Source organism: Phaeoacremonium minimum, assembly GCF_000392275.1.
Source record: "Phaeoacremonium minimum UCRPA7 unplaced genomic scaffold PA7_03_scaffold_560, whole genome shotgun sequence".
Classification (NCBI taxonomy): Eukaryota; Fungi; Ascomycota; class Sordariomycetes; order Togniniales; family Togniniaceae; genus Phaeoacremonium; species Phaeoacremonium minimum.
In genome coordinates, this window is record NW_006921462.1 from 78,238 (window position 1) to 103,047 (window position 24,810).

General features: G+C 52.8%; 4 protein-coding genes across 4 annotated transcripts; 3 read left to right on the top strand and 1 right to left on the bottom strand.

Annotated features, from left to right (window-relative positions):
• Positions 1 to 2,058: 2,058 nt before the first annotated feature.
• On the top strand, positions 2,059 to 3,174 carry UCRPA7_7900 (putative c-4 sterol methyl oxidase protein; the record flags this gene model as incomplete). The annotated part of the gene is made up of 4 exons (XM_007920420.1): positions 2,059 to 2,069; positions 2,139 to 2,244; positions 2,308 to 2,451; positions 2,521 to 3,174. The coding sequence occupies 4 exons, from the start codon at positions 2,059 to 2,061 to the stop codon at positions 3,172 to 3,174; spliced, it is 915 nt and encodes a 304-aa protein (XP_007918611.1).
• Positions 3,175 to 5,364: 2,190 nt separating this feature from the next.
• UCRPA7_7901 (putative amidohydrolase protein) lies at positions 5,365 to 6,977 on the top strand (the record flags this gene model as incomplete). Its single annotated transcript, XM_007920421.1, has 3 exons — positions 5,365 to 5,576; positions 5,742 to 6,328; positions 6,484 to 6,977. 3 exons carry the CDS (start codon positions 5,365 to 5,367, stop codon positions 6,975 to 6,977), a joined length of 1,293 nt encoding a protein of 430 aa, XP_007918612.1.
• Positions 6,978 to 17,584: 10,607 nt separating this feature from the next.
• On the bottom strand, positions 17,585 to 20,061 carry UCRPA7_7902 (putative chromatin remodeling complex subunit protein; the record flags this gene model as incomplete). Its single annotated transcript, XM_007920422.1, has 4 exons — positions 17,585 to 17,611; positions 17,688 to 19,441; positions 19,495 to 19,815; positions 19,881 to 20,061. The coding sequence occupies 4 exons, from the start codon at positions 20,059 to 20,061 to the stop codon at positions 17,585 to 17,587; spliced, it is 2,283 nt and encodes a 760-aa protein (XP_007918613.1).
• A 1,090-nt stretch (positions 20,062 to 21,151) lies between these two features.
• Positions 21,152 to 22,297, top strand: UCRPA7_7903 (putative eukaryotic translation initiation factor 2 alpha subunit protein; the record flags this gene model as incomplete). The annotated part of the gene is made up of 5 exons (XM_007920423.1): positions 21,152 to 21,229; positions 21,285 to 21,447; positions 21,497 to 21,554; positions 21,615 to 21,764; positions 21,814 to 22,297. The coding sequence occupies 5 exons, from the start codon at positions 21,152 to 21,154 to the stop codon at positions 22,295 to 22,297; spliced, it is 933 nt and encodes a 310-aa protein (XP_007918614.1).
• Positions 22,298 to 24,810: the final 2,513 nt, after the last annotated feature.

Consider the following 24,810-nt stretch of genomic DNA (forward strand, 5'->3'; position numbering starts at 1 on the left):
ATTCACCCTTGGCGATGAGAATGCGGCGGCAGCACCAGCATTCCCGTCAGCGTGTGCATCGAAAGTGGCAGCCTCCCTCTCATTTTCACCATCTGGGGCTACCAGGGGGTTCAGAAGGATGCGGTCTATCTGGCCGTCTATTCGGCGTACCTGGCTGTCATGAAGAAAAGAGGACCTGTTAATCGCATGCGCTGGGGAGATGATGGGATGGGTGGCACTAACTCGGCTACGATGGACATGTTTACCATGCAGCTACGGGAGCTATCCCGGGGGCCGGGGCGTATCCGGGTCCAGTTGCAGAAGGGACCGGAGGTATGACGAGCGGCACGGATGGGTGCAGCGGTACTTGGAGCCTCAGGAGAGAGGCAGAAGAGTGCCCAGCTGTGCACGCGTGGATGGTGGCGAGGTCGGGCGGTGGATGGGGGGTTGAGAAGCGTTAGGATCAGGCCATTCGATTTGCACCGGATGGCAGCACAGCCGGGGGGCAACAACCGAGTGTTGACGGATATACGGGCACCAAAGGACTGCACTGTTGGAGTAATTGTGGGTTATCGAGTGACCCGGATGCCCCTATCACCGCTGAGATCCCGAGGGTAAGCAAAGGCGGGCTGCGTAGACTATTGCGTCAGTCCAGTTTTAGGTAAGTGGATGAAGCGACGGAAGGCGCAATGAATCCTCAGGGCAAACGGGTATGATTGCGTGTGAACCGTAGATGCTGTGAATGTAAGTACGTGCACATGTCATCCACAAGCTGGTGGGAGGTTTTGGCATGGTGCCCAGGGCAAAAAAAGTGATGGACAAAAACAATGTCATCATAGGGCCCCGGAGCTTGTTGAGGAACGGCCTCTGACTGGCTGGCAGTGCCGTCTTTGTGCCTGGGAAATGGGAAAGACTAAAACACCACTACGATTGATCGGCTAAGAAAATCGCTTTATCAGATCGGCGATAACATCCAGCAGAGCCAACCTTGAAACTGACCAGAGCAGTATGGATACTGTTAATTCTACATGTTTAATACGTGTGCCATAGTCTAGCTAGCTCATTCCGAGGGTATGTAACCCAAAAGTTATGACTGGACAGAGAGCAACATTCGTCTGTATCGCCGAGGCATTCGGGTTTGGGTTCGGGCTGGTGAAGAGTCGAGTGGAATTCAGTAGTCAATCAGATCCCGCAGAATGGCACGATCTGGATAATCAAGCTCCGGCAGTAACAATGCCTTACCTAAGGCCATTCTGAGGCAGTGACAGTGGGAAACTGAGACAACTTCTGCCCTGTGACAGCCCATCAACGGACCAGACCTCACATGGAACATGGCTCTTCTTCACCGCCCAGCATTTAGTTAGTTGGGTATGCAGTAGGTACATTAGTTAAGGCGAGGTCCACTACGAATGCGAAAAAGGGCCAACCCGAATACGAATAGGGAGGGCAGGCGGGTTTTGGGGCTCAAGAAAAGGTGCTGACCCGCCTGGACGACGAGTTTGCAGTGTGCAGCGCACGTTAACAGCCCAGATCTGGCAGCACGTCTGTCGACCGGTAATTGCCGCTGGGAGAGGTACCTGCTGGCTACGTACCTTGGTAAGGAGAGAGCGGGCTGTGAGTGGCCCGGAAGGCGGAAACGCATGTCAACGCATCTGCCCATCTTCAAATCTTGCCCCCCCATTCTTGTGGTCCTGCCCGCCCATTCGCTGGTCGACCCCCCTTTGCCCCACAATTCCACTTGCGCAGGGGAGGGCCAGGTAAATCGTTCCAGAAAATCAAAACCTCCCTAACCCAAATGTTAAGGTACGCTACCAGCAATCCGCTATGCTACAGTACGCTACGCTACATGCCGGCCTTTATCTATCTCTGCGACCCCGTCCGTCGTCCCCTTAGACCAGACCCCGTCCCAAACACATCTTCTCGTCGACACCGCCCACAGCTTTGTTGAGCGCACCGGAAAGCAGGAGATTTCGGGCCAATTCTCTCGTCTTTCGTGGGGAGTCTTCTCTTATTCCCTCTCTCGCAATTTTCTTTCTTCTTTCGAGGTCGCTGTACCAGTTCGGCGAACCAACCACAAACATGGAGGCAATGTAAGTCTTCTTGCTCAACACTTTCTTCACGCGTCTGCAACCGCAATCCACTGACCATTGGCTCTCCAGCAACTCGACAATCGCCGGCCTGAATACGACCGCCGACTTTTCAAGTGTTTTCGAGGAGGTTTCCAAGTACAATGTTCAACTGAACGTCGTCGAGCGCCTGTGGGCTGTATGTCAAACCCCCTTTCTATCGACTTAATTTTCCAGGCCCTGGCTCTAACACGCAACTCAGGCTTGGTATCTTTGGATGCAAAATGACACACTCGCTACCGGTATCATGAGCTTCGTCATGCACGAGCTCGTATATTTCGGACGCTCTTTGCCGTGGATCATCATCGATGCGATCCCTTTCTTCAACAAATGGAAGCTCCAGAATGTTGGTTTTTGCCCACCCCTACCCGCGCGGCAATGCTCTCTCGCATAACTCGACTAACACCAACATTAGCAAAAAGTCCCTACATGGAAGGAACAGCTCGATTGCGCCGCCCTTGTCCTCCTCCAGCACGTCACCGTTGAGCTGCCCCAGATCTGGCTCTTCCACCCCGTCGCGGCTTGGCTCGGCCTGGAGTATGGCGTGCCCTTCCCCTCGGCCTGGAAGATGGCTTTCCAAGTCGCCGTCTTCTTTGTGATGGAGGACACCTGGCACTACTGGTTCCACCGCGGGCTTCACTACGGCCCTCTGTACCGCGCGATCCACAAGCTGCACCACACATACTCGGCTCCCTTCGGCTTGGCCGCCGAGTACGCGTCTCCGATCGAGGTCATGCTCCTTGCGGCGGGTGTCATCGGGTCGCCCGTCGTCTGGGTGGCTATCACCGGTGATCTCCACCTCATGACCATGTACGTGTGGATTGTCCTCCGACTCTTCCAGGCCATCGACGCCCACAGCGGCTACGACTTCCCCTGGAGCTTGAGGCACTTCCTCCCCTTCTGGGCCGGCGCCGACCACCACGACGTGCACCACGAGAAGTTCATTGGCAACTATGCCTCCAGCTTCAGGTGGTGGGACTACATGCTCGACACCGAGGCCGGTGCCGAGGCCAGCAAGAGACGCCGGGAGAAGAAGCTTGCTGCTATCAAGGCCAGGAAGGCCCAGTAAGTCAGCCAAGTTAGACCGCGTACGGGAACCCGGAACAAGCGGACATACTGTGATACTTTGTGTGAAAGTGTCGCTCCCGCTCCTGATGGCCACTTCCACAGGAGCAACCAAAAGCACCCGACCTTCGGGGTAATGTGAGGAAGAGCATGGGGAGAAGGTCGCTGTACATAGCATCATGACTAAACGACATCCCCTGCATGTCGACAAAGATAGACGGTCACTGGGTAGGCCAGGCGCGCAGCCATCGCAGGGTTTTTGATTCCGGTACATACTCCGACTACCGTCTATCCCTCGTAATATTAGAATAATTACAATATTAATACATGAAATGAGCCGGTTATGTTCTGGTTTTCTTTTGAGTGAGCCGTGAGTCCGTTGAATATTTTCCGTCTGGATGATAGGTATTCCTAGGCGGACTTGTTCTTTGGTGTGCAACAATCCTCTGCAGCAGAGGTCACTTTCCCTGTGAGGTCTTGCATGGCACACGCCTGGTTGGCATCAGCAGATTCCGCCGTCTCCCCGAAGTCTTTCGCAAAGGCATCGCAGATGGCTGCCAGCTCGACGTCTTTAGACGATAGACCCTTGGGGCTATGTGTTGTCCATCTTATGAAAGTCGTGTTGTAAACCTAGCATCCGTCAGCTCGACGTGAAGATACATTGACATTGTGAACGCTGCTTCTGAAGATCCTTCAAACTTGAGGAGAGGGAAGTGAGACAGGCTCAACTCACATTAGACCATTCCGGATGGTGGTTCTTCACTTTGCACTGCAGTGAGACAGCTGTCATGAAGTCCTACATATCTGAAGTATCAGCACCAGCTTTCAAGACGATTGAACAGGAATCCTGATGCTATGGAAGCGGGACCCCTGGGATCAGAGACTCTGCAGGCGCTGCTTCGACTCACCCATGTCTTAGCAAACGTCTTGAACTTGAACGACCGCTCGATCCCCTGCCCGTCTGCCATGAGCGCCCATCGACCTCCAGACACAGAGAGCAAAGGCGACAGCGCCTCTTTGACGGCCGTGGTGTCCGAGCCCTCGGCAAAGCTGGGCTGTGCGGCCATGCTGGACATCCAGCAATGGCTTGTTGAAGCGGCGAATTTACTACTGTGTCGCAGGATTGGTGATGGATTTGCTGCGCGGAGGCGCCCTAGCAGCATGATGGATTCGTGACACAACGCCCACGCGACGATAGGTGAGGGAGTGCGTCTGCTGCTGATGCTGCTGCGTATGCATGAGCTGGTATTGGTCTGTGATACGGAGCTGGCGGCGCGGTGGTTTGCCGGCAGAGCTCGAGAGAGAAGCTCCGACAGCCTCCCCCACCTTGAGCTGAAGAGCGCTCTGCTCAGGTGAGCTTGCTACCATTTTGAATTTTCGGAAGCAACAAATAATGGGCGCTAATTCAATACTCGATAAGTCTAAAATGAAAGAATGATTCTGCTGTTATTGAATTTTTGAACTGCTTTAGTCACATTGAGCCTTTCGACAGCGCTGGCGTTGTGAGCGTTGCTATTAGCATATACAGCGCCCGGGACAAGCATATCAATCCGCCTCACGGAGCTTACGTACAGATACAGGCGGCAGGGCTGGCTTAAGCTTCACAGAGCTTATCACAACTTCTGCAGGCTAATCATAAACCGCGTGTCTCCCATGTCATACAGCAGCGGAGGGTGCCAATGTAGGTACTATACAGCGGTCCCGCTCCCCTCATGTGGTATAGGCAGGTCAGGTACAATGTAAAGATAGACACCGAGTTCCCCTCTCCCCGCGCGGATCCTAGGAGCCTCGGAGCTGCACTAGGATTTCGCACGTTATGCCTGCTTTGGAAGGTTCCAACAGCGGCAAGGAGTCGTTGGAAGCCGATTTATGTTGTCTGGATAAGCTCTATTGACTCTCTTCTTCATATAAATCATCAATCGTTGTCCAACTACTGTCTGAACTGCGGCTTTACATTTATAACAGACGTTCTTGAGTATTGGGAAAAACCGAGCACAAGCTCCTTTGAAAACCGAGCCGGTACCCAATTGGTATTGTAACACAAGGCTTTATAATCCGGGCGCAGAGTGTAGATTGTTAACGTATCCATTGATCCAGAACATCCAGGTCTTTATGTTGTAGAGCATTGAGGAGTGTCCAAGAGAAAATGAGAATTCCTCACAGACCTTCGCAGACGCCACTAGCGACAGCTCCCATGGCTTCTCAGCCATCATGGACTCAAGATGAGAAGTCGTATGGTGTCCGTTCTGAAGTCGTGATCCCTGGCCGAGGAGAGCCAGTCTCAGACGGCGCCATAGTTGTCGAGGATGGCAAGATTCAGTGGGTTGGTGAATACTCCAAGTTGCCAGACAAGTTCTCGGCTGTGTCCTTCACTAAGTTACCAGGGGCTATCATGCCGGGTATGTGGTAAGTCACCTTACGCTCCGCTTATCACGGCGACATCTATCATATTTTGAGTGCCCAAAATATGCATTTCATTGAGATCGAGACTTAAAGAAAGACTTTCTCATCACCAATCTCTTTCTGGTTCTGAAGCGACCTAAATCGAAATTTGCTAATTGCAAACTGAAGGGATGTCCATACACACTTCATGGGAGCTCACGTTGTGTCCGGCCTCAACGAAGGACTACGCAGCTTCCTACCGGGCACCGAGACCATGGTTGGAGCCGCTACCGTGGATGACCTGAGAGCCACGCTCATGGCCGGCTTCACATCAGTTAGAGAGCTCGGAGGCTACGCCGGCTACCTCCAGCCCATTGTCGATAAAGGCTTCATCGTCGGCCCGACAGTGTATTCGGCGCTCGCCGTTCTGTCCATCACCGGCGGGCACGGCGATCAGCACGATGCGCCGCTCAACACTGTCCTCGAGGCGTGCCACCATGGCGTGTCAGCGTTCGCCATATGTGACGGCGTCGATGACTGTATCCGGACGGTGCGCAAGACTATTCGGGCCGGCGCCAAAGTGATCAAGGTCTGTTCGACCGGCGGTGTGCTGTCCATTAACGATCAGCCGGAGGACAGCCAGTTCTCGGACGCGGAGCTCGAAGCCATCGTTCAGGAGGCAGCTCGGTCAGGGCGCGTGGTGGCGTCGCATGCTATCGGCAAGAATGGTATCCTGGCAGCACTACGAGCAGGTGTCAAGAGTATCGAGCACGGCAGTAAGCAGCTTTATGTTTCTCCTTTCACCCTTCAAACTCATGCTGGCAGTCTTGAAGTGAAGCCTTAGCTCAAAGTTCCTTCATGGATACGGCTTCAAGACATTCCCTGTTTCCATACTACCCTCGCAAGGATATTCTAACTCGACGTGCTGTAGTGTACCTGGATAAGGAGGTCGCGGATCTAATCAAGGAAAAGAATGCGATCCTCGTTCCCACGCGACACATTGTCGAGTCGCTCGCAGCAGATCCGTCAGAGCTGCCCCCATCTCAGTATAAGAAGCTCATGCGGATGCTCGAGCTCTCACGCGAGAGCTACAAGTTTGCGGTCAAGGAAGGAGTGCGCATTGCACTCGGTACGGACACACTGAGTAGTGACCGGAAGAACAGGCTCGCCCACGGCAAGAATGCAATGGAGCTTCACTGGATGGTGGTCGCGGGCTTGACGCCGCTGCAGGCGATCGAGGCGGCGACGGCGACGCCCCCCGAGACGCTGGGGCCGCAGGGCCCAAAGGCAGGCCAGCTCAAGGCGGGTTTCGACGCAGACTTCATTGCGGTGGCTAGCAATCCGCTGGATGACATTGACGTGTTGACTGAGCCGGATAACATTACACATGTGTGGAAGGGCGGCAAGATCTACAAGTCGTCATAGTAGCTTTTCATTTGATGAGGAATCATGCACCATAGGGCGAGCAGTACTCCTCCGCCAGGGTAATAAATGTTAGCTCGGCAAGGGTACCACTACATCCTCAACAAGGGGTTGTTATCTGTGTAGAAGTGATAGACCCATTGTAATAAGCGGAATATTCGAGAGCTTGATCAGTATCACGACTCTTAACATTGAGTATCTTCACCTTTCAAGGATTAACGTTATTACCCTGGCGTAGGAGGAGATACACACAGATCACATAATCTATTGGCCAACCTGATCACAAATGTCGGACTAATCAAATGATCCAACCTCCTGTCGGCGACGACGCCGAGGGCTAACTTAGCACCGCCGGGTAGGGAAGTGATGGTCTAGCGCAACAGCGAAACTGTCCCGTATCTGCAAACGATCACTCAGCCTTTCGAATCAAGAATTACTTCTTTCGACAAGATAGCCTTTTGAAATACCCCAGAATACCATTAATATCCCGTCGGGGCTGCCGTAACAAGGGAGGCGTTGCATCTCGAGCCGTGCACGGGCCCGCACTCAGGGGCCCACGGTCCTGCATATTGGATGCATCCCAGGATAGTAGGTCCGCTGTCAACTATTGGAGTACATGGTTTTGAAGGCTTGTTGGACTTAGTAAGGATGGCGTCTTCTTGAGCTGAACTACAGCAATTAGTGTTGATCTCTGGCCATGTCATATTGACCATATGCCCCTTGGGGCAAAAGACTACATTTGCATCCCTGTTGTGAATACTGAGGCGTTTCTTGGCGGCTTGAACAGCCTCGCCGAAAAGACTCGGCTGAAATGATGAAGTGTTGAAGGGATTTCGTATGGGCTATCTTCAAGGCTCCATCAATTTCCTCTACCCGCGATTTGCGTAACCTTCACGTTTTGTAACAGACGGCCGCATCGTCATCGGTGAAGCAGGCGGCCGACAAGCGGTGCAACGGCCGCCACGACGGGGAGGAATAAACGGCGACTGCGGTAGGAGTTCGATTCTGAAGAGGTCTGCCGGGGGGGCAGCACTTCGTGTACGGTGTCTCGCCGATAGAGGCGGCGGGATGTCTATACGAAATCAACTATATGCGCCACAAGTATTCCTGCCGTTTATAGCAAAACGATTTGTGATAGACAATGTGCAGATCCATTTCAGCAGCCTTTTCAGATGCCATGTAGTTGTGCTCATGATTGTAAAGATATGAGTCAGGCAAAGCAGCCGGCGGAGTTCGTGCGGGATGTCCGCAGATGGTCGTGAATCCTCTCAGCCCCTGACCCCGTGCCATCTCAAATCTGCGCTGTCCTAGGGTTCGGTGAATGTCGTGACATGCGGAGGGTATGTACTTCGACGATACTGGCCCGAATTCGGTATACGAAGTATGCATGCTCTGATATCGCCGATGAAGCTATATTTCGTGGCAATGTCTCACGCCTTGCCACTTAATAAGTCACAAGGGCCAAACAGCCGTTGCAATTGCCTCTTGTCGTCTTCCATGCCCTAAAACCGCAGATACATCGGTAATATCGTATGTTTCGGCGTTTCTTTGTGTGTAACACCGTATAATCTTGACATACGCCACGAGGACTTCCACTAGTCTTCGACGTCAGGAACGCCTTCTTTGAAACGCAATCTCAAGCTGCTGAGTGAGCACCGCATCTAGAATGAGACGAGTGCAATTCAAGAACACGAAAGGATTCAACAGATGCGCGGAACATTGACCCTTATTTCCGTCGGGGAGAGGCGCTTTGATGCTTTGATTGAACCCGTCATTTGATATGCCGCCCGAAGAGGAATATAGATGAGAGCGGCAACATACACGTTTGAAGAAGTGATCTCGAGAAGAATTAGAAAGCATTTCGATAACAGGGATATTAAAAGTATGCAGTTCGTGATAGACGCAAGATGCTCTGTTAAGATTCAGATGTGTGACTGTTGAACCAGCCGCGTAATGGTTCTGACCACCCCGGCCTGGAACCATGTCCTGGGTCCTGGAAAGACTAAATGCATTTAATTTACTCAATATAGCAGATATCTAACATTCAGATTGGTATTATTCAAGTGACTATACAGACCTGGCATTTGTTCATGTGAACTAACCTTTACTATTGAAGATGGTGAAAGAGATATCCTGCGCTTGCGAACCACCTAGACGGTTTATGTGCTTGCAGGCTAGGATGTTAGTTTGGAGATCTGGGGGTAAGTTCACTCCCTTTTCAGGAATTCCAAGAGAAATCTTTGAAAAACAAGAAAGGTATTCCTTAGGGGCTTGGTCTAAATCATGTGGGACAGACCAGACCAGTTCCTCAATTAAGAGCATGCGCGAACCAGTGGACCATGGAGGTGACGCCAAGTGACCAACCGGTGCAGTCTATAACTGTAGCGCAATAGAGGTCATTACGTGGAAGAAGTAATGGTACAGTCAGCAGATATCGTGGCTAGGTCTTGAGCTCAACGCAGTCGTATCGAAAGCCGAACAAAATTATCGGCTTCGTAGATGGCGAGGACCAATCTAGCGGTTTCTGCATCAACCAGCAATCGTCCGCAGTCAGTGCTATAGGTCCGGGTTGAGCTGATATCACGAAGCACCCTAATGCAGCCAAAGCTATGGGAGTCATCCTAATGATACAGTGGAGGCATATATCAGAAAGTATAGGTGGTCCTGCAAGACGGTCTTTGATCATATCTCAATCCTTGGCAACCTCATCGCAAGACCGCCAACAAGCAAATACCTGGCTTAGTGGCTCGGAAGCGGTAGCACCTCACGATAGGATATCAGTTACTGTCCTGCCAATTTCCGGGTGTGAGGTACCAGAGAAAGGAAAGCTTACTAGATACGGGAGCCATGAACATAAGCACTGAACAACTTCGTCCAACGGAGTAAAGCTGTGTGATGTACCGCGGTGCAGACAAGTCGACGCGCCAAACGTAGAGCTCACCTTCATCTAGCGCTGAGCATACAGTATTCCAAAAGGTCAAACACTCTGAGATAGCCTAAGAATCATGGTTGGCCCCCCTGGCGGCCGCGCACATGTTTCATTAGCTGGCGCCAGCAGCAAACGGCCGCGGAAGACTGGCCCCGTCCATGTTTCCTTGGTGCTCCATGCGCGAAGCATACTACCTTGCTCATAGGTCAGCGAAACATACGAACCTGCAGAGTCATCCAAAGGTTGATCTAGGTGTCGTAATGACCAAGTGTGTAATCTTCATTGACCACAAGTTGACTACTGTAGTGCCAACCTCACCATTCACCGGTATGTGGGCTTCGAACCCGGCCGTGGCCCGACACAAGTCAGTATCCACAAGCGGCCTTCAAGGGAGTGTCCAATAACTTCCGTAACTCCGGTCCCTGTCAGTGGATCGACTTTTTCTGTGTTTAAGCACACCGGGTCGGGTATGTCGCGGGAAGTTACCAGAAGAAGTGCATCAGATCCAGCCGTCTCTCCATTTGCCTAGTTAATGTGAAAGAGACTACCAATCACCACGACATGCTTGTGACCCCCCGGCAAACAGCCTGCCGTGCCCAGAACGAAGGTCCGATGGGCCTTAGTAATGCAGCCAAGGTCTCCGACCTCTCTAATCTCCCGAGCCAGGGAGTGAAGAGTCATTGGAACGACAAGTTTGGAATCCGAGTATCCCACGGAAGAACTCCGGGGCGTCGACAAGCCAAGACTGAGTGGTTCACGTTATGTCAGCGGAGGTGTTGTCAAATCCTGTACTATGCGCCGATGAGTGCGTGGCAATTAAACAGGGCCAGCCAGATATTGCCTCAAGTAGAAAGTGCTGACAGGTGATTCCAACACGGGCACGCGTGAGTGTGACCCCTCCCCCTGCGCGACATGCGAGGTAGGCTACTTCCGCAACATTTCGGACAGGAGACTGCTTTAGTCCCAGCATACCCCAAGGCTGGGTTCCAGCTCTAAGAGCGTATGCCATGTGGAGAAGCTACATCCTGCTGGACTGGTCGACAAAGCTGGACCGCTTCTGAAGGATAAGGCAGACCGTCACCGAATGGGCAGTAATGTCAAGTATTTGCGATATGTCGCCGGACGCCACACTGCTCATCCTGCCCCCGAAGAGATTGCCCGGTCGCTGCGGCCGCTGCTGTGTTTCTGGAAGCGGCGGCGACTTCGGAGGTCGGGCGTCATCCTGTGGTGAGCAGAATGTTGCTCTCGACCAAGAGAGCAGGGCGATTGTTGATTCTATGAGGCGCCTCTCCTATGTGCCTTATGAGCCCATGTTTCGGGAAGACGCAGCTAGGATCTCGCAAATCAAATCCAAGTCCACGTGACGAGAATCGCGGCAGATGAGAAGATGAGTTGTTGTGTATATGCAATATGTCTGCATTTCCTGCCGTCTCAAAGAGTAGTCAGACGGCTGCGACTTCTCCCTCTGGCCTAACCGCCCTTGGTACCTGAGACTGTCCTACGAGATCAGAAACTCCAACCATGATTGTGCAGAACCAGACCTTTACCCGCGCCACGGATCGGTACTCCACGTCTTCCACGGATGATAAGAGAGACGTGGTGCAGTGGAGCTCCGCTGGCGTGGGTGAAGACCAGTGGATCGCATGCAAGCATGCCTCGCTCGGGTGGTTTGTGCAGGCGATGGTATGCTGTATCTGGCTAACCCGCCTGAGGTAGCTTCTTGGTGAGGGAAGACACCGTCGTGCATCTGCCCTTGTGAGTGGAGGTGCTTCACGATCTCTGCAGGTGGTTTACGAGCTGGCGCATCCCATACGTTTTCGGGAAAGTAGCTTGCCTTGCTACAGATGCTAAATTACTTACCAACCTTAGCTAAGGCAGCTAGCTACAGTACCCTACCTACCTCATTAACGATGGAAATATTTCTTTTGGCACTTCTAGCTTCTTAACGGCAGGTCAGGTAGGCTAAGCAGCTAGCAGGGTGCTCATTAATAAGGTAACATACTAAATGATGGATACGCATCCCGAGTAAGGAAGAGGTCAATGTCCAAGTGACCGGGCGCGGAAGTGATGCTAAGTAATCAGGCGTAACGAGCTCGAAAGAGGCAAGCACCTTTGTCCTACATCGGCGGCCGCAGGATCATCTTCAATGATTACCTACCTACCGTCCAGCAATAAGTGATTCTCCGAGACAAGGCACAAGGCACGACAAGGCATGCGAGGCAACGCTAGCAAGGCTAAGCTAGGGCAAAGCAAAGCAAACGCGGGCGGCGCCTTCCATCCTTGGGCATTGCTCAAGAGTTGCCCGCAGCCGGCAAGGAAGGAAGGAGCGTTTCTGCGACTGTCAAGACTCCAGACTTACAGGGCAACAACAGGGCAGTCCGGGAATGCTTCAAGCCGTAGCTCCGCCGCCCACCCCGCCCGGCCGAAAAAATGAGGCGCTGCTGACAAACCACATCCAGCCATCTGACAAAGGGGGCAAGTGTGGCAGGACGTAGAGCCGCTTGTGATCGGAGTTTGAGAACGCCGCAGGGCTACCGCCGTGGTGTGTTTTTCACTTATTGTAGATACCTTGCTATCGACGCATTCGGAAAGCGAGGGTTGATGGGCTACCTTAGCATCTAGCATCCTCGTGCCTGTCATCCTGCTGCCAGGCACTCTAAGGAAGCGAGCTAACAACAGTTAAGTAATGCCAGGTAGGTACAGGAGGCAGGTAGGAAGGCTCAAACAAGTTTAATATGGACTGGGACTTGGTCCGTTTATCGAGGCAGGTAGGTAACATTAGGTACGGCTCTTGGTCGCACAAAGCATATTCGGGCCACATGTGCGTACCTTAGGCTGTTTGTACAGTACATATTTGCACTGTCCGTTCCCAGGAACTTTCTCATTGCTCAAGGTGAGGTGTGTAAGTGGAAATATGGGCAGAGCCAGGATAGGTAGACCCGTGATATGCAAGACTTAGACGGTAATCCGGCAGAAGTTGATAGGACACAGTAATGGAAGCTGGTCATTATCGTCAAGCGTCGATTTGAACTCGAACATCTTGCAGTTCATGGCTCTCTCTCTATCCATCTATTCACCTACCTACCTTATGTATTGCGGCAATGCGATCTCAGGTACGGCATCCGCGGAAGGATTCATTTACTGGGTGTGAGGGAATCACTGATTCGAGAACCCAAAACTCCCGACCTCCCCGAAGCTCCAGCAGGATATCTGCGTGCATACCCAGTTCACTACTGCGTATGGCATCCATCGTGCTGTGGGTGGTGGTGTCTGGGCGCATCAAGTTACTGACTTTGCGATATCCGTTGCCGAGAGCGCAGATCAGGCGTATTCCCCTCAGGCTCCCATTTACCAGACCCCGTCGGCAAGGTTTCTCTTCCTAATTAACGCCGCTGGCTTCAAAGTACCTCTTCCTTACTGTGGAAATTAGCAGTGCTCATCTCGTTGGTAAGATTTGCGAGCAAGGTTAGGTTTGAGGAGCAGACGGACGAGCAGTCCGTCTAAGCTGGAGGGTACCTCCCAGCCACACGCTTTTTGGCTCTCCGCCGACCGCATCCGGGTACCTTGCTTACTTTGCGAGGTGCCGGCGCAGGGTGGCTCGCAGTCCAGTGGGCATTCTGGAAAGGTGACAATTGAAAATGTACAGTACCTTTAATACCTCATGTTGGAGCTATTCGAGGCAGGTATTTCGAGGGTAAGACAGGTAAGATTTGTGAGCCCGAGCCCGCCTATCATCATGTGGACATACCTAGGTAGCTCAGGTACCTTTCCCAGGTAAGGTAATGGCCCGCACGATCATTTGTTTTGAGGAATCCAGCATGAACTTGAGTAAGAGAAAAGTAGGTAGTCGAAGTTGGGTAGCATGTTACGTAGGAGGTAAGGTATGGCGGCCGTCGCATTGCGAGCTCGCGAACGAGCGAGGGAGCGAGAAAGCATTGAAGCCAAGACCAGGCCAGAGAGAGTACGCTGTGCGACGGCACTGTACAGTGCGAGCGACTAGCGCCGAGACAAGGCCCGGTCTTTCCATTTGCAAGTGGAAGTACACTCCTCCTGGATGGGGTGGTGGTCCCGCGCGCCTTCCCATTCTCTCAGTCACTGCACGCTTGTTGGCGTTGTTCCTGCCTTGTGTGTGAGGGAGATGTGTGTGTGTGTGTGTAGTAATCCAATCCCGGGGAGCCACCCATCTCAACAAAGCTAGCCAGCCTCTACCTAACCTAACACCTTACCTTACCTTTACCTCCGTCCTGTCCGTTTCTGACCTAACCATTTTTTTTTACCTTGCCATACGGCCCATGCCACACCAGAGCTCCATTTAATTTGCCTTACTTAACCACAATAACCACCACTTACATACACATCCCTCACCCCAAACCCAAACCACACCCTCGTCTTATGCTGAGTCAGAGAGCGCGGACTGCTGCTCATGCGAACGAACCTAGGATGCAGGCCGTCAAGATCGGTGAGTGACAATCAATTTCTTATATCTGTATCGGTACATGCCTCTGTCGCATCGCATCACATCGCATCGCATCGCTGCTCTCGTCGTCTCCTCCCCTGGAAATCTCCCGGTCCAGTGCGCCTCGATCGTCGGTCGCCTCTCGTCTATCTCCGCCCCTCACGGCTACATCTTGCGCTTTCTGCCCACACTCCGAGCTCCTCCAGTCGAAGAAAGCTCGTTACGCGCTGTTGGTCGTCGTCTTATGTCGTGTTGGTCAGCCTGTTGAGAGCAAGTGCACTCGCTGTCCCAGGCCATTATTCCAGAAGAAGCACGACGCGGTATACACGCCACAACAAATCTGCATCCCGTCAGTGGTTATTTTTTTTCCCTTCTCTCTCTCTGTATGTCTTTTTTGCTGCAGGTATTTCATCATCGGAGACGAGACATACATAGTACTTACCTCTCTGACGGTTCTTTTACCCGCAAACTGCCCGCCCCAACCCAGCCCAGCCCAGCCTTTTGCACCCGCGCAGCCGCAGGCCCTCCCTCACTCTGGCTTGGTGTACTGCACTGCACTGCACCCCATCCCATCCCTCCAGGCCAGTTGTCTGCTCTCCCTGCAAGCCTAACATCTTCAATGCCAACCTCGCTAGCACCTCATCCATCCCCGTGTTACCTCATTCAGTCTCTGGCTGCCCTTACATAATTGCTCCATCTCTTACACGCCAGAACGTTTGACTGACTGGGTACCTCGTACACCGGAATCTGTACATTTTTTTCAATCTAATCCGCCATAATATGTAATCATCACCCGCCCCCTGCTCTGGCTTTTGCTGTCATTGCACCGTCCTGCCTCTCTTGTTTTGTCTTTTTCTATCCCAGCCCTGCTGCCAGGAGCCAAGGGCAGTCTCTCAGTCACCCTCTTGTGGCGTTGCTGCTGCTGCTACCAGGCTGGAACTCTCTCTTTCGGAGCAATTGGCTGCATCACCTATCCCCTTGCACCCTGCGCGACCTCCCTGCACTTTCACAGATCTACTCTACCTGGGCTTACTCGCCTCATATACCCTGGCCTGTACCAGTGTATGTATGTCTGACTGCCTGTCTGTCTGTCTGTATGTATGTATGTATGTATGTACGGGCAATCTGCCGTCAGTCCTGTCTCCTCGATTGCGACCCTGGTCAACTTGGGGTTTCTGTGCGGCAGTCCGCCTATTAAACCTTGCCCGTTTCTCGATCCTAGATCCAGAATACCGTCCATCACCGACTAGTCCGTCTCATTGCCTGGCTTGTACGAGGCATGCATCCCATTGCCTAGCTCTCCCCCCTCGCTCTTTTATAATCGCGTTTCATACCCACCTCCGGGTCTTCTCTTAAACCCAACCATGCTGACATGATCGCCTCTCCACTGCAGAGCCGAATTTGCGAGGACAGCTCGCCGGAACATCTTTTTTAAACAACGAGGCCGCCGCGCCGCCGTCGCCGAGTCTTATAAACTCCCGGCCAACCTCGAACGCGCGAGGTGCTCCAGGGTCACCACCCCAACCTCAGCCGCAACCACTGCCACATGGATATAGCGACGCCTCAGCTCCCGCCGTTCCGTCAGCTATATCAACTCCTGACTCCGAAGCGCATATCCATCCCTCGCTGAGATCTTCACCTACCTACCTTGCAACTGCGAGCATGATGTCATCAGGCATTCCACCTGCATCCGACCATGGCGGCCCTGCTGCCGGTCCTTCTTCTTCAAGTGCGTCAACTGCTGCCCCCGACTTAGACCTTGATGATATCGGCGAGAACGCGGCTGATGGTCGCAAAGCGAAGCGGGAACTTTCCCAGTCGAAGCGTGCTGCGCAAAACAGAGCTGCTCAGGCAAGTTTTCCCTTTCCCCTTGACGCCCCCTTGAAACTCAACTTGGAATCTTTGGCGCCTAATGGGGGAGTACACAATGCTGGGAAAGTTTCTGGCAAATCTTGACGTCTATGCCGTCTGGCAGCCGAGAGAGGGTCGCGCCCATGCACAGTCGTCCGTCTCGCATGCATGATTATTCATCGCAAGTGTGCTTTCTCGGCATTGAGGTGGTGGCAAAGTTGCGGGTGCATGATCAACAAAGCGGGCCAAAAGTCAAAGCTAAATCAGGGGTTCCACGTTGCTTCGTAATATATTATGTAACTGACTCAAATTCTCAACAGAGAGCATTCCGACAAAGGAAGGAGGGCTACATCAAGAAGCTCGAGCAGCAAGTGCGCGATTATTCAGACATGGAGAATAACTATAAGGCTATGCAGTCGGAGAATTATGCATTGAGGGAATACGTCATCCAGCTCCAATCTCGGTTACTAGGGGCACAGGGCGAGTATCCGCAGCCGCCTCCTAATATCAACCTATCTCACCCCGGCCTTCCGCATCCGGCACAGCCCCCGGCGCCGATTCCAGCTGCCGCGAGAGCTCCGGAGCCCGCCCCGAGCACTGCCGGGCCGGCAGCAGGCACACCTCTCGAAGCTGTTGCTCAAGCTGTGGCTAATCTAGAGCGTGCTGAACATCCATATTCGACTAAACAAACGAATAGTGACGAGGCGCGAACGGCGGACGAGATTGGTCGGCAGCTGCACGGTGATGGTATCCCCGCAGCTTCCATGTAAACTCACTTTCATTTGATTCCCCCCATTTTTGGCGTTGTGGAATTTTCGGCTTGCCAAGAGTATCGATTAGGTGTTGGCGTTTTCAGGCGGAATTTGTCTCTAGTTTCTGGCCTCTTGTTGTCTTGTGCGAGTATAACTCAGGACACAAAGGCGAGTGTGTTGTGACCAGGGAGGGCGTTGGTTATTCTTTCTAGTGTCGATTGCCGCGAGGGACCAAAACAGACTATGGAACGCAGGGTGATAGGAGAAGACAAAACTGGAGACTATACGATAGCTTATGGCTTCTCTGCATGCTTTTGCCTCGAGGACCATGCAATTTAGACGGAGACCAGCATTGGTGATTACAAGTTGTTGTTTAGGCCATTTCCCCTCTGCTGTTTTAGTGTGACCGAAACACCCCATCATAATGTACATTGAACAACCGATTTCCTTTCTTTCACCGCCTGAGATAAAGCCACTGGTCTATCCTGGCCCCGGAAGCTAGACAAATTCACCGCCGACACGAAAACAAGTCTCAACGCAACGTGGCACCTGCTTTTTTAAGCCCATCTCAGCCCCAGTAGCAACAGACGTGGTCGTCTGACCTATCGACCTATCGAGATTTTTAGAAAGTGTTTCCCAGATCGTGTTCCTGCACAGTAACCTGTTAGCGTCTTGCGGCTGAAAAGGCGCAGACTGCAAGTCTACTCCGACGATGGATGACTCACCTTGAGGTACTCTGACCCCTTCTCTTGGTACTCCTCCCTCGTGATAGCGGCCGCCTGCCATGCGGGTGTGCCCGCCCAACCAGCGGCGCCCTTCCAGGCGTCGAGCAAAGCATCCTTTGCGTGGCGGATCGCCAGCGGCGAATCGGCGGGCAGAAGGGCCTGCAGTCCAGACCGGAGACGCTCGTCAAAATTCTGAAACTTGGTCAAGCCGCCTGTGAGGAAGATGTCGCGCAAGAAGTCGTCGCGGTTGAGGCCAGGAATGCCCGTGAGGCGCTGGTTCAGGATGTCACCAGCAATCTCAACGAGGCCGGCCTGGTCGATGCCCGCAATGGCAGACGGCTGGAAGACGACCTCGGGCACGCGGATGCGCTCAACGTTGAGGTGTAGCTGGTGGCGCTCGGCGGCAGATCCTTCGTCTACGGGTCGGGGGCCGTAGCGGAACGCATGCAGTAGGGACTTGGTCCAGTTGTTCTGCGCCTCGAGCGTGTGCTCGTAGGTGAAGTCAGGGTCGTACTTGAGCAGGTCCTCCTCGAGTGTCTTGACCGCCGCCTCCAGGTTCTCCTCTCCCTCCTCGTCGTCACTGTCACCGGCGTTGGCGCCAATGGCCACATTGCGGTAGACACCCCAGTCGGCATCGTCGGCGCCGAAGTCGTCGTCGTCGCCTCCACGCCGCCGCTTTCTTGATCCAGAGCCACTGGGGTTGTCAGAAGCCAGATTGGCCAGGGTCTTCATGCGCATCTGACTGGCGAGAGACTTTCGGTTACCGAGATCCTGCTTGAGACGATCTCTGTCCTTGATCTTGGTGATTGTAGCTTGGAGTGCTTGCCGCTTCTCATCCAGCCAGCCTTCCAGGTCGTTTGTTCGCCGCTCCTCGTCTAGTCGCGCTTCTTCTGCAACGCGTGCCTTCTCGGCCTCCTTCTCAGCCTTGGCGCGCGCCCGAGCCTCATGATTTGACTTCATGAGTCTTTGCTGTCGCTTCGCTTTAATACCGGCTTCATCCAGTTGATCATCCGGTACATCTAGTAGATCGAATACTGGCTCTTCCTGCTGTTCTTCCTCAAGTTCACCGCCCAGATCTTTTATCCGCGCTTTCTTGATCGACTTTTCCAGATCTCGTACCATTCGCTCCAGCTGCGTCTCGTCCTTGACTTCAGCATCGTCTAGGATCCGCTTCGTCTCCTTCTTATTTTGGTCAACGAGCCTTCGCTGGACGTCCTTGTAGTACTCGAGCTCCTGCTCCTTCTTCATCAGTCGCTCAAGGCGCATCTTTGCGGCCTGCTCCTGGAGTCGTCTACCGCTCTCCTTCTTTCTCTCGGCAATCTTGGCGAGCTCTTCTTCAGTCTTCTGGACAATGACCTCCTCGGTGAAGGGATACTGGATGATACGCTCCCTGTCTTCAAGTCCCGTCCAATCCAGATAGCCACGCAATTCCGCGTCGTAGTCTTTTGACAAGTAGCAGTGGTCCTGCAGCATGTACTCCGCCTGCGAGGCACTGAGCTTACCAGGAAAGTGATCATACTTCAGACGGATGAGCCGCAGGAGATACTCGGCTGCATGCCAGCCACCCCAGTTCAGTCTAGTAGCCTGTGCAAGCATTGCCTTCTGGTTGTAGACTGGGATTACGTGTGTAGAGCTGTAGGATGAGGAGACGACTAGACCAGTCTTGCCTCCGTTGTGTCTGTAGGAGAAGAGTGAGTCTATTCCGTATGCCACGCTTGGCGCGCCGTAGCACTCAAAGATGATCTCGGTCATCGCTGGATGTCAACGTTAGCATAGTTACATGAGATGGAGAAGCTCAAGCGCCCACATTTTCGCGAGTACGGCAAGTTGGCCACCGCCTCTGTCATGACAATGGGCATGTCGATGGAGCCCTCGGCACTGTTCAGGCCGAGCTTGATGAAGACATAGTCGAGCACGTGCTCCATCACATCCCAGTTGCTCACAATGTTCGTGCCAGCCTCAAAGGCGTTTCTGATGTGTCCTCGCGCGGTGGTGTCGGAGTAGCAGTCGTAGCCGGCGAAGCTGAAGGTCCGACCCAACTTGCGGTCTCTGTACTTGGCCATGATCGGGGGCACGACGAGCCGCGGCTTCGACTCGAACGACCAGCCTGCGCGTACTGCAGAAGAGCCTGTGGATGGTCTGGTTAGCAACGGAGGCTTTCGTGGATGTGCAAGCGCCAGGGAGGCGGCTGACCGTTGTCAATGACAATCGCTGCGCTGCCCTCGGGCTGCGCCAAGGCCTTCTCGCGGCCATCATGCTGAGGGGAGATGAACTTTTCGAAATGAACCTCCTTGACGGGATAGACGGTCGGCGGGGGCAGGTCGGCCTTGGGTCCTGGCTGCAGCACCGGCTCATCGAGCGCCATCGGGGCCATCGTGATCGCAAGCTCGAACACACACACGTGCGGGTGAGAATCAGCTGGGAGGATGTCGTTGCAGGATTATAGTGTCGATGCGTTGAACATGGTGGGTGAAAGAAATCTTTGATGTCGTGATTATTTGCCCCTTGCAACCAAAGCTAATTGACGTTCATCCCAACAAGGGAAGCTTTGGTTTGTCGACCTGACCTAAATGCTCCTGTCGCAGCAAGCAGCCCTGGCCTGGAGGCTGGCAGTAGTTGAGGCTCACGCTAAAATTCTGGGACCTGCAACCAGGGCCGGGGGGCAGCCCTAGTGTGCGGCCGGCAACTGGCAACTCGATCGCCAACGAGCGAGCCAGCACTGACATTTGTCGACAGATTCATTCCACGAAGAACCCTAACCCTACTAGCAATAGGATGATAGTTCTCTTCTTTCATTTAAAGAGGAATCATATTTACAAAAGACATAGAAGTCAGATAGATCAAGTTAAGAGTGTGTCGTCATATAAGTTGGATATCCTACTACGGTATGATACAATCCTATATGATATGACTTATCCTTCGAATATCTGGAGGAGAGAATATGCGGAGGTATTATAGTTATCAGCTCATACGTTAACAAGCCGATTGTATAGCGTTTTTTTTATTATTTATTTTTATAATTTATCCTTCATTCAGGGGCTATGAATTTCACGTCATGAGAGTCTGGCTGGCAATGGCGCCTATAGCTAAGATTTGGAGGTCGAAGTGATGATTCTGGAGATGCTACTACCTTTAGGACTCGGGTAGGAACTTTAACTTACCACCGCCACACCAAGTCGTTTTTTTGTACCCCGCCGAAAAAGCCACACCCCACACTGCCTCTCGATAATTTTCGACCTTGCATCAAAAACAGTCACCGTAGCCAACGTCACCTCTCGCGCCCGATCTTGGTCTAACTCGGCACTCTTCTCCGTCAAGACGATCTCTAGAACTGAACCCGATCAAATTCCCGCCATTCACGAGGAGCGACTTCCTGCAATAGACGCGCCGACGTCTCACCCCGAATACGGACCCAGTTTCGAACCCCGCCATACCCCTCGAGCATCACCTTAGACACAGCCAAGATGTCTTTAACACAGTGTCGGTTCTACGAGAACAAATTCCCGGAGGTGGACTCCTTCGTGATGGTGAACGTCAAGCAGGTCAGTTGGATCGCGTTTCGCTCGGTCGAGCCATGGGCTTACACTTCTCTGCCAGATCGCCGATATGGGCGCATACTGCAAGCTCCTCGAGTACGACAACATCGATGGAATGATTCTGCTATCCGAGCTGTCAAGACGTCGTATCCGAAGTATCCAAAAGCTTATTCGAGTCGGTCGTAACGAGGTTGTCGTCGTTCTTCGTGTAGACAAGGAGAAGGGTGTGTATTCTCGAAGGCAACAGCTTAGGACGAGGCTGACCCAAGCCAGGTTACATTGATCTGTCGAAGCGCCGAGTGTCTCCCGAAGATATTGTGAAGTGCGAAGAGTAGGTTCAGCATAAGCACATCAAGTTGACAGGAGGAAGCATGTGCTGATTCTGGTGCAGGAGATATAACAAGAGTAAAACGACCCACTCCATCATGAGGCACGTCGCAGAGAAGACCAACGTTCCTATTGAGCACCTGTACGAGACGATCGGATGGCCCCTTAACAAGCAATATGGTCACTCCATCGACGCGTTCAAACTGTCCATCACGTAAGAATAATCCTGGCTTCTTGTGGATGCTTGTCGCTGACAATCGTAGCAACCCCGATGTATGGAAAGACATTCAGTTTCCCAGCGACGCCGTTGCCGAGGAGCTCAAGTCATACATCAGCAAGAGACTTACACCTCAGCCTACCAAAGTACGAGCCGATATCGAAGTCACCTGCTTTGGTTATGACGGCATTGATGCCATCAAGACTGCTCTAAGAACTGCCGAGGCAAGAAACACCGAGGACACCCAGGTCAAGGTCAAACTGGTATCTCCCCCACTGTACGTCTTGACGAGCACGACGCTGGTCAAGGAAACGGGAATTCAAATGCTGGAAGAGGCGATTGTGGAAGTCCGGAACAACATTGAGGCTGCCGGTGGCAAGCTGACCGTCAAGATGGAGCCCAAGGCTGTTACGGAGTCTGATGATGCCGAGCTCCAGGCACTCATGGAGAAGAGGGAACGTGAGAACGCCGAGGTCAGCGGTGACGAGAGTGTTAGCGAGAGCGACGATAACATCCCCGAGACTATCTAAACTCTCTCTTCCACCTAACGAGCCCCGGGAGCCGTCTGGCGCGGGCATTCATGACGGGATGGGGAAAAGTTCTTTCACCGCATGTAGGGTTTTCCATCGGCACAAGCGGCTGCTTTAGAGGGACTATGGCCATCAATAGAAAGGACTCGCGTTGGCATTTGAAGTCGTGGCTCATGACGGAGGTGACGCGCGCTGATGCATGCGGCAATGAGGTTTACGAACGAGGGCGAGCATCGCAGCATTAGGGAGACGGTGACCAGTGTACATCTCAGGAGTAGTCGGCCAGGAATGGTGAAAACCCGGATGCTTAACTGCCAGGAGTTATACGCAGAAGATCTAGATTCATTAAGCCCATTTCGCGATCCAATTCATTGCTGTGCAGAAGTGCATCACATCAAATAGGCTCATAAGGGACAATATAGTGATATGATAGTGAAGATCGTCTCTGTTCAGTATCTAGTATCTGAGCGCCGTCTATTTCCAACCATGAACGCCGACAATGCTCTATATGAAAATGTACAGATATTGTACAACATTGCTACCGACAAAGTAGCCCCCGGGTATCTCGTCACAAGTTCTTCTCAGCCTCCATAGGCATCCACACCTCTAGCTTACGCAGAATATTTTGGTACAAGAACAACATGCAGCCGCTTTGGATGCTTGTCCAGACGAAGCGGGGCCCCACGCCCCTGAACCATCCGCTGACGCCTTCGGACTTGTAGATGATCTTTAAGCCGGTGTAGACAGAGGAAGTGTCTAGACTGACAGCGCCGGGGCGAGGCGTGTGAGTCGACGGCGAAGATGTTGATATTAGCCGCTTCTGTGGCTTTTGCTGTGATGACACGTCCGCGGCTGGCGTGACATGGCTCTCTGGCAAACCGCCGGCCTTGGCACCTGCTCGTGCAGCCGCGAGATATGCCTCCGGGTGGAGTTGAGTTTGAAGTCTCGTCTTCACAACATCAAGCGGACATGTCATCGCGCCAGCAAGACCGCCTGCAGCAGCGCCGGTAAGGAATTCCAGTTGAACGCCAATTTCTCTACTCTCTTTCCATTGTCTTGCCCAATTTTGCGCCTGCTCGTAGAACATGAACTGGAGAGCCGAGAAGGGGAGATCCCGGAAAAGGGTTGCTTTATAACCATGAAACAAGGCCGCGAAGCCCTCTTGGCGGTAGATGGTTCTTGCCGCATCAACGGTGCCCCGATAATTGTAACCGGAATGGAAAAATGGATTATTATGTCGGCCCTGGAGCTGCAATCGAGTCTTTAATACTTCAGATGGAACGTAGACTATCGAAGCAACCAAGTCACCAAGAAAGCCTGTTCAATTATTAGTATATTTTGCAGATATGGCCGTTGTTTCGGTTGCAACATACCACTAGTGAGGTATGCAAGATGTGGTTGCACGCCATAGTCTAGCATGTGTCGTTTGCTGAATTCATACGTCCCAAAGAACATGACCGTGCCTGGGAATGACCCCAGAAGGGCAGGCAGCCAACCGCCATATAAGCCTCTTCGGACACCTTCCTGGCGCAAAATCTTGTAGTAGGATGACCCAAGGGTGGTGTATTTCGGGGGTATGTGAGGGTCGCCCTGCTGTCTCGTTTTGACCGTGTCGAGTGAGTGCATCAACATGTCACCGCTAGTTCCTCCGAGACCACCGGCGATCATGGACTAGAAATAATTGGTATCAGTTTGGCTTTTGCAGCCGAAGCAGCCCTCGGCATCGAGAAATCATACATGAAGGTAGGGAGGCCGCGCCTCCTGTTCCCCTTCGTCCTGCGCCATGTTGAAGCGACCCTGAAATTGCCGTCTGACAAAGAAAAGATTCGACAGCGACCACTTGCCAGGCGAAGACGCATCATCGTCAGAGACGGGCAGCTCAGAGCGTGGTTCCGGGCCGCATAGTTGCGCGGTGTTCGTCGAGGAAAGAGAGAGCGAGGTGTTGCCAAGGGGAGAGCCAAAGAACATGGCCCGTCTGTACCGCCAATCGAAAAGGAGTGGACACGCGCCGCAGGGCTGGGCGGACGGGGTGGTCGACGTCGCTCGCGGTCGCTGTGGTATTGGTGAATTATTTGTATCGTGTGCTCTCTCGGGTCTCCGGGGCGGGATATTCTGATGGTATTTTTATGCCGGGGCCGAGCCTCAGTGCTCCCAGCAATTTTCCAGGAATCCGGACCGTGGCAACTGGTCAGTGCACTCACTACGTCAACCTACCTACCTATACCTAGGTGTAAGTGCACAGCCACAGCTCTCAACATTGCCCTACAACTAGACTTGAGCTAGCGTATGCCTCTTGAAATAATTGATTGAAGTTGCATGAGAAATCACATATCGGCGCGAAATATGGTAGTTATTCTATTCATGATTTACTTTACAGCTGCTTCCGATTGGAGCCAAGTTGATTACAACACAAGGGAGTTCTGAAGAGGCCTGACCTGAACTCCCTTAAAGCCTATGTATTACTGTTCGGGGCCGTCGGCCAATGTCCCCGGCCTCCAGTTAGACTCGTATAT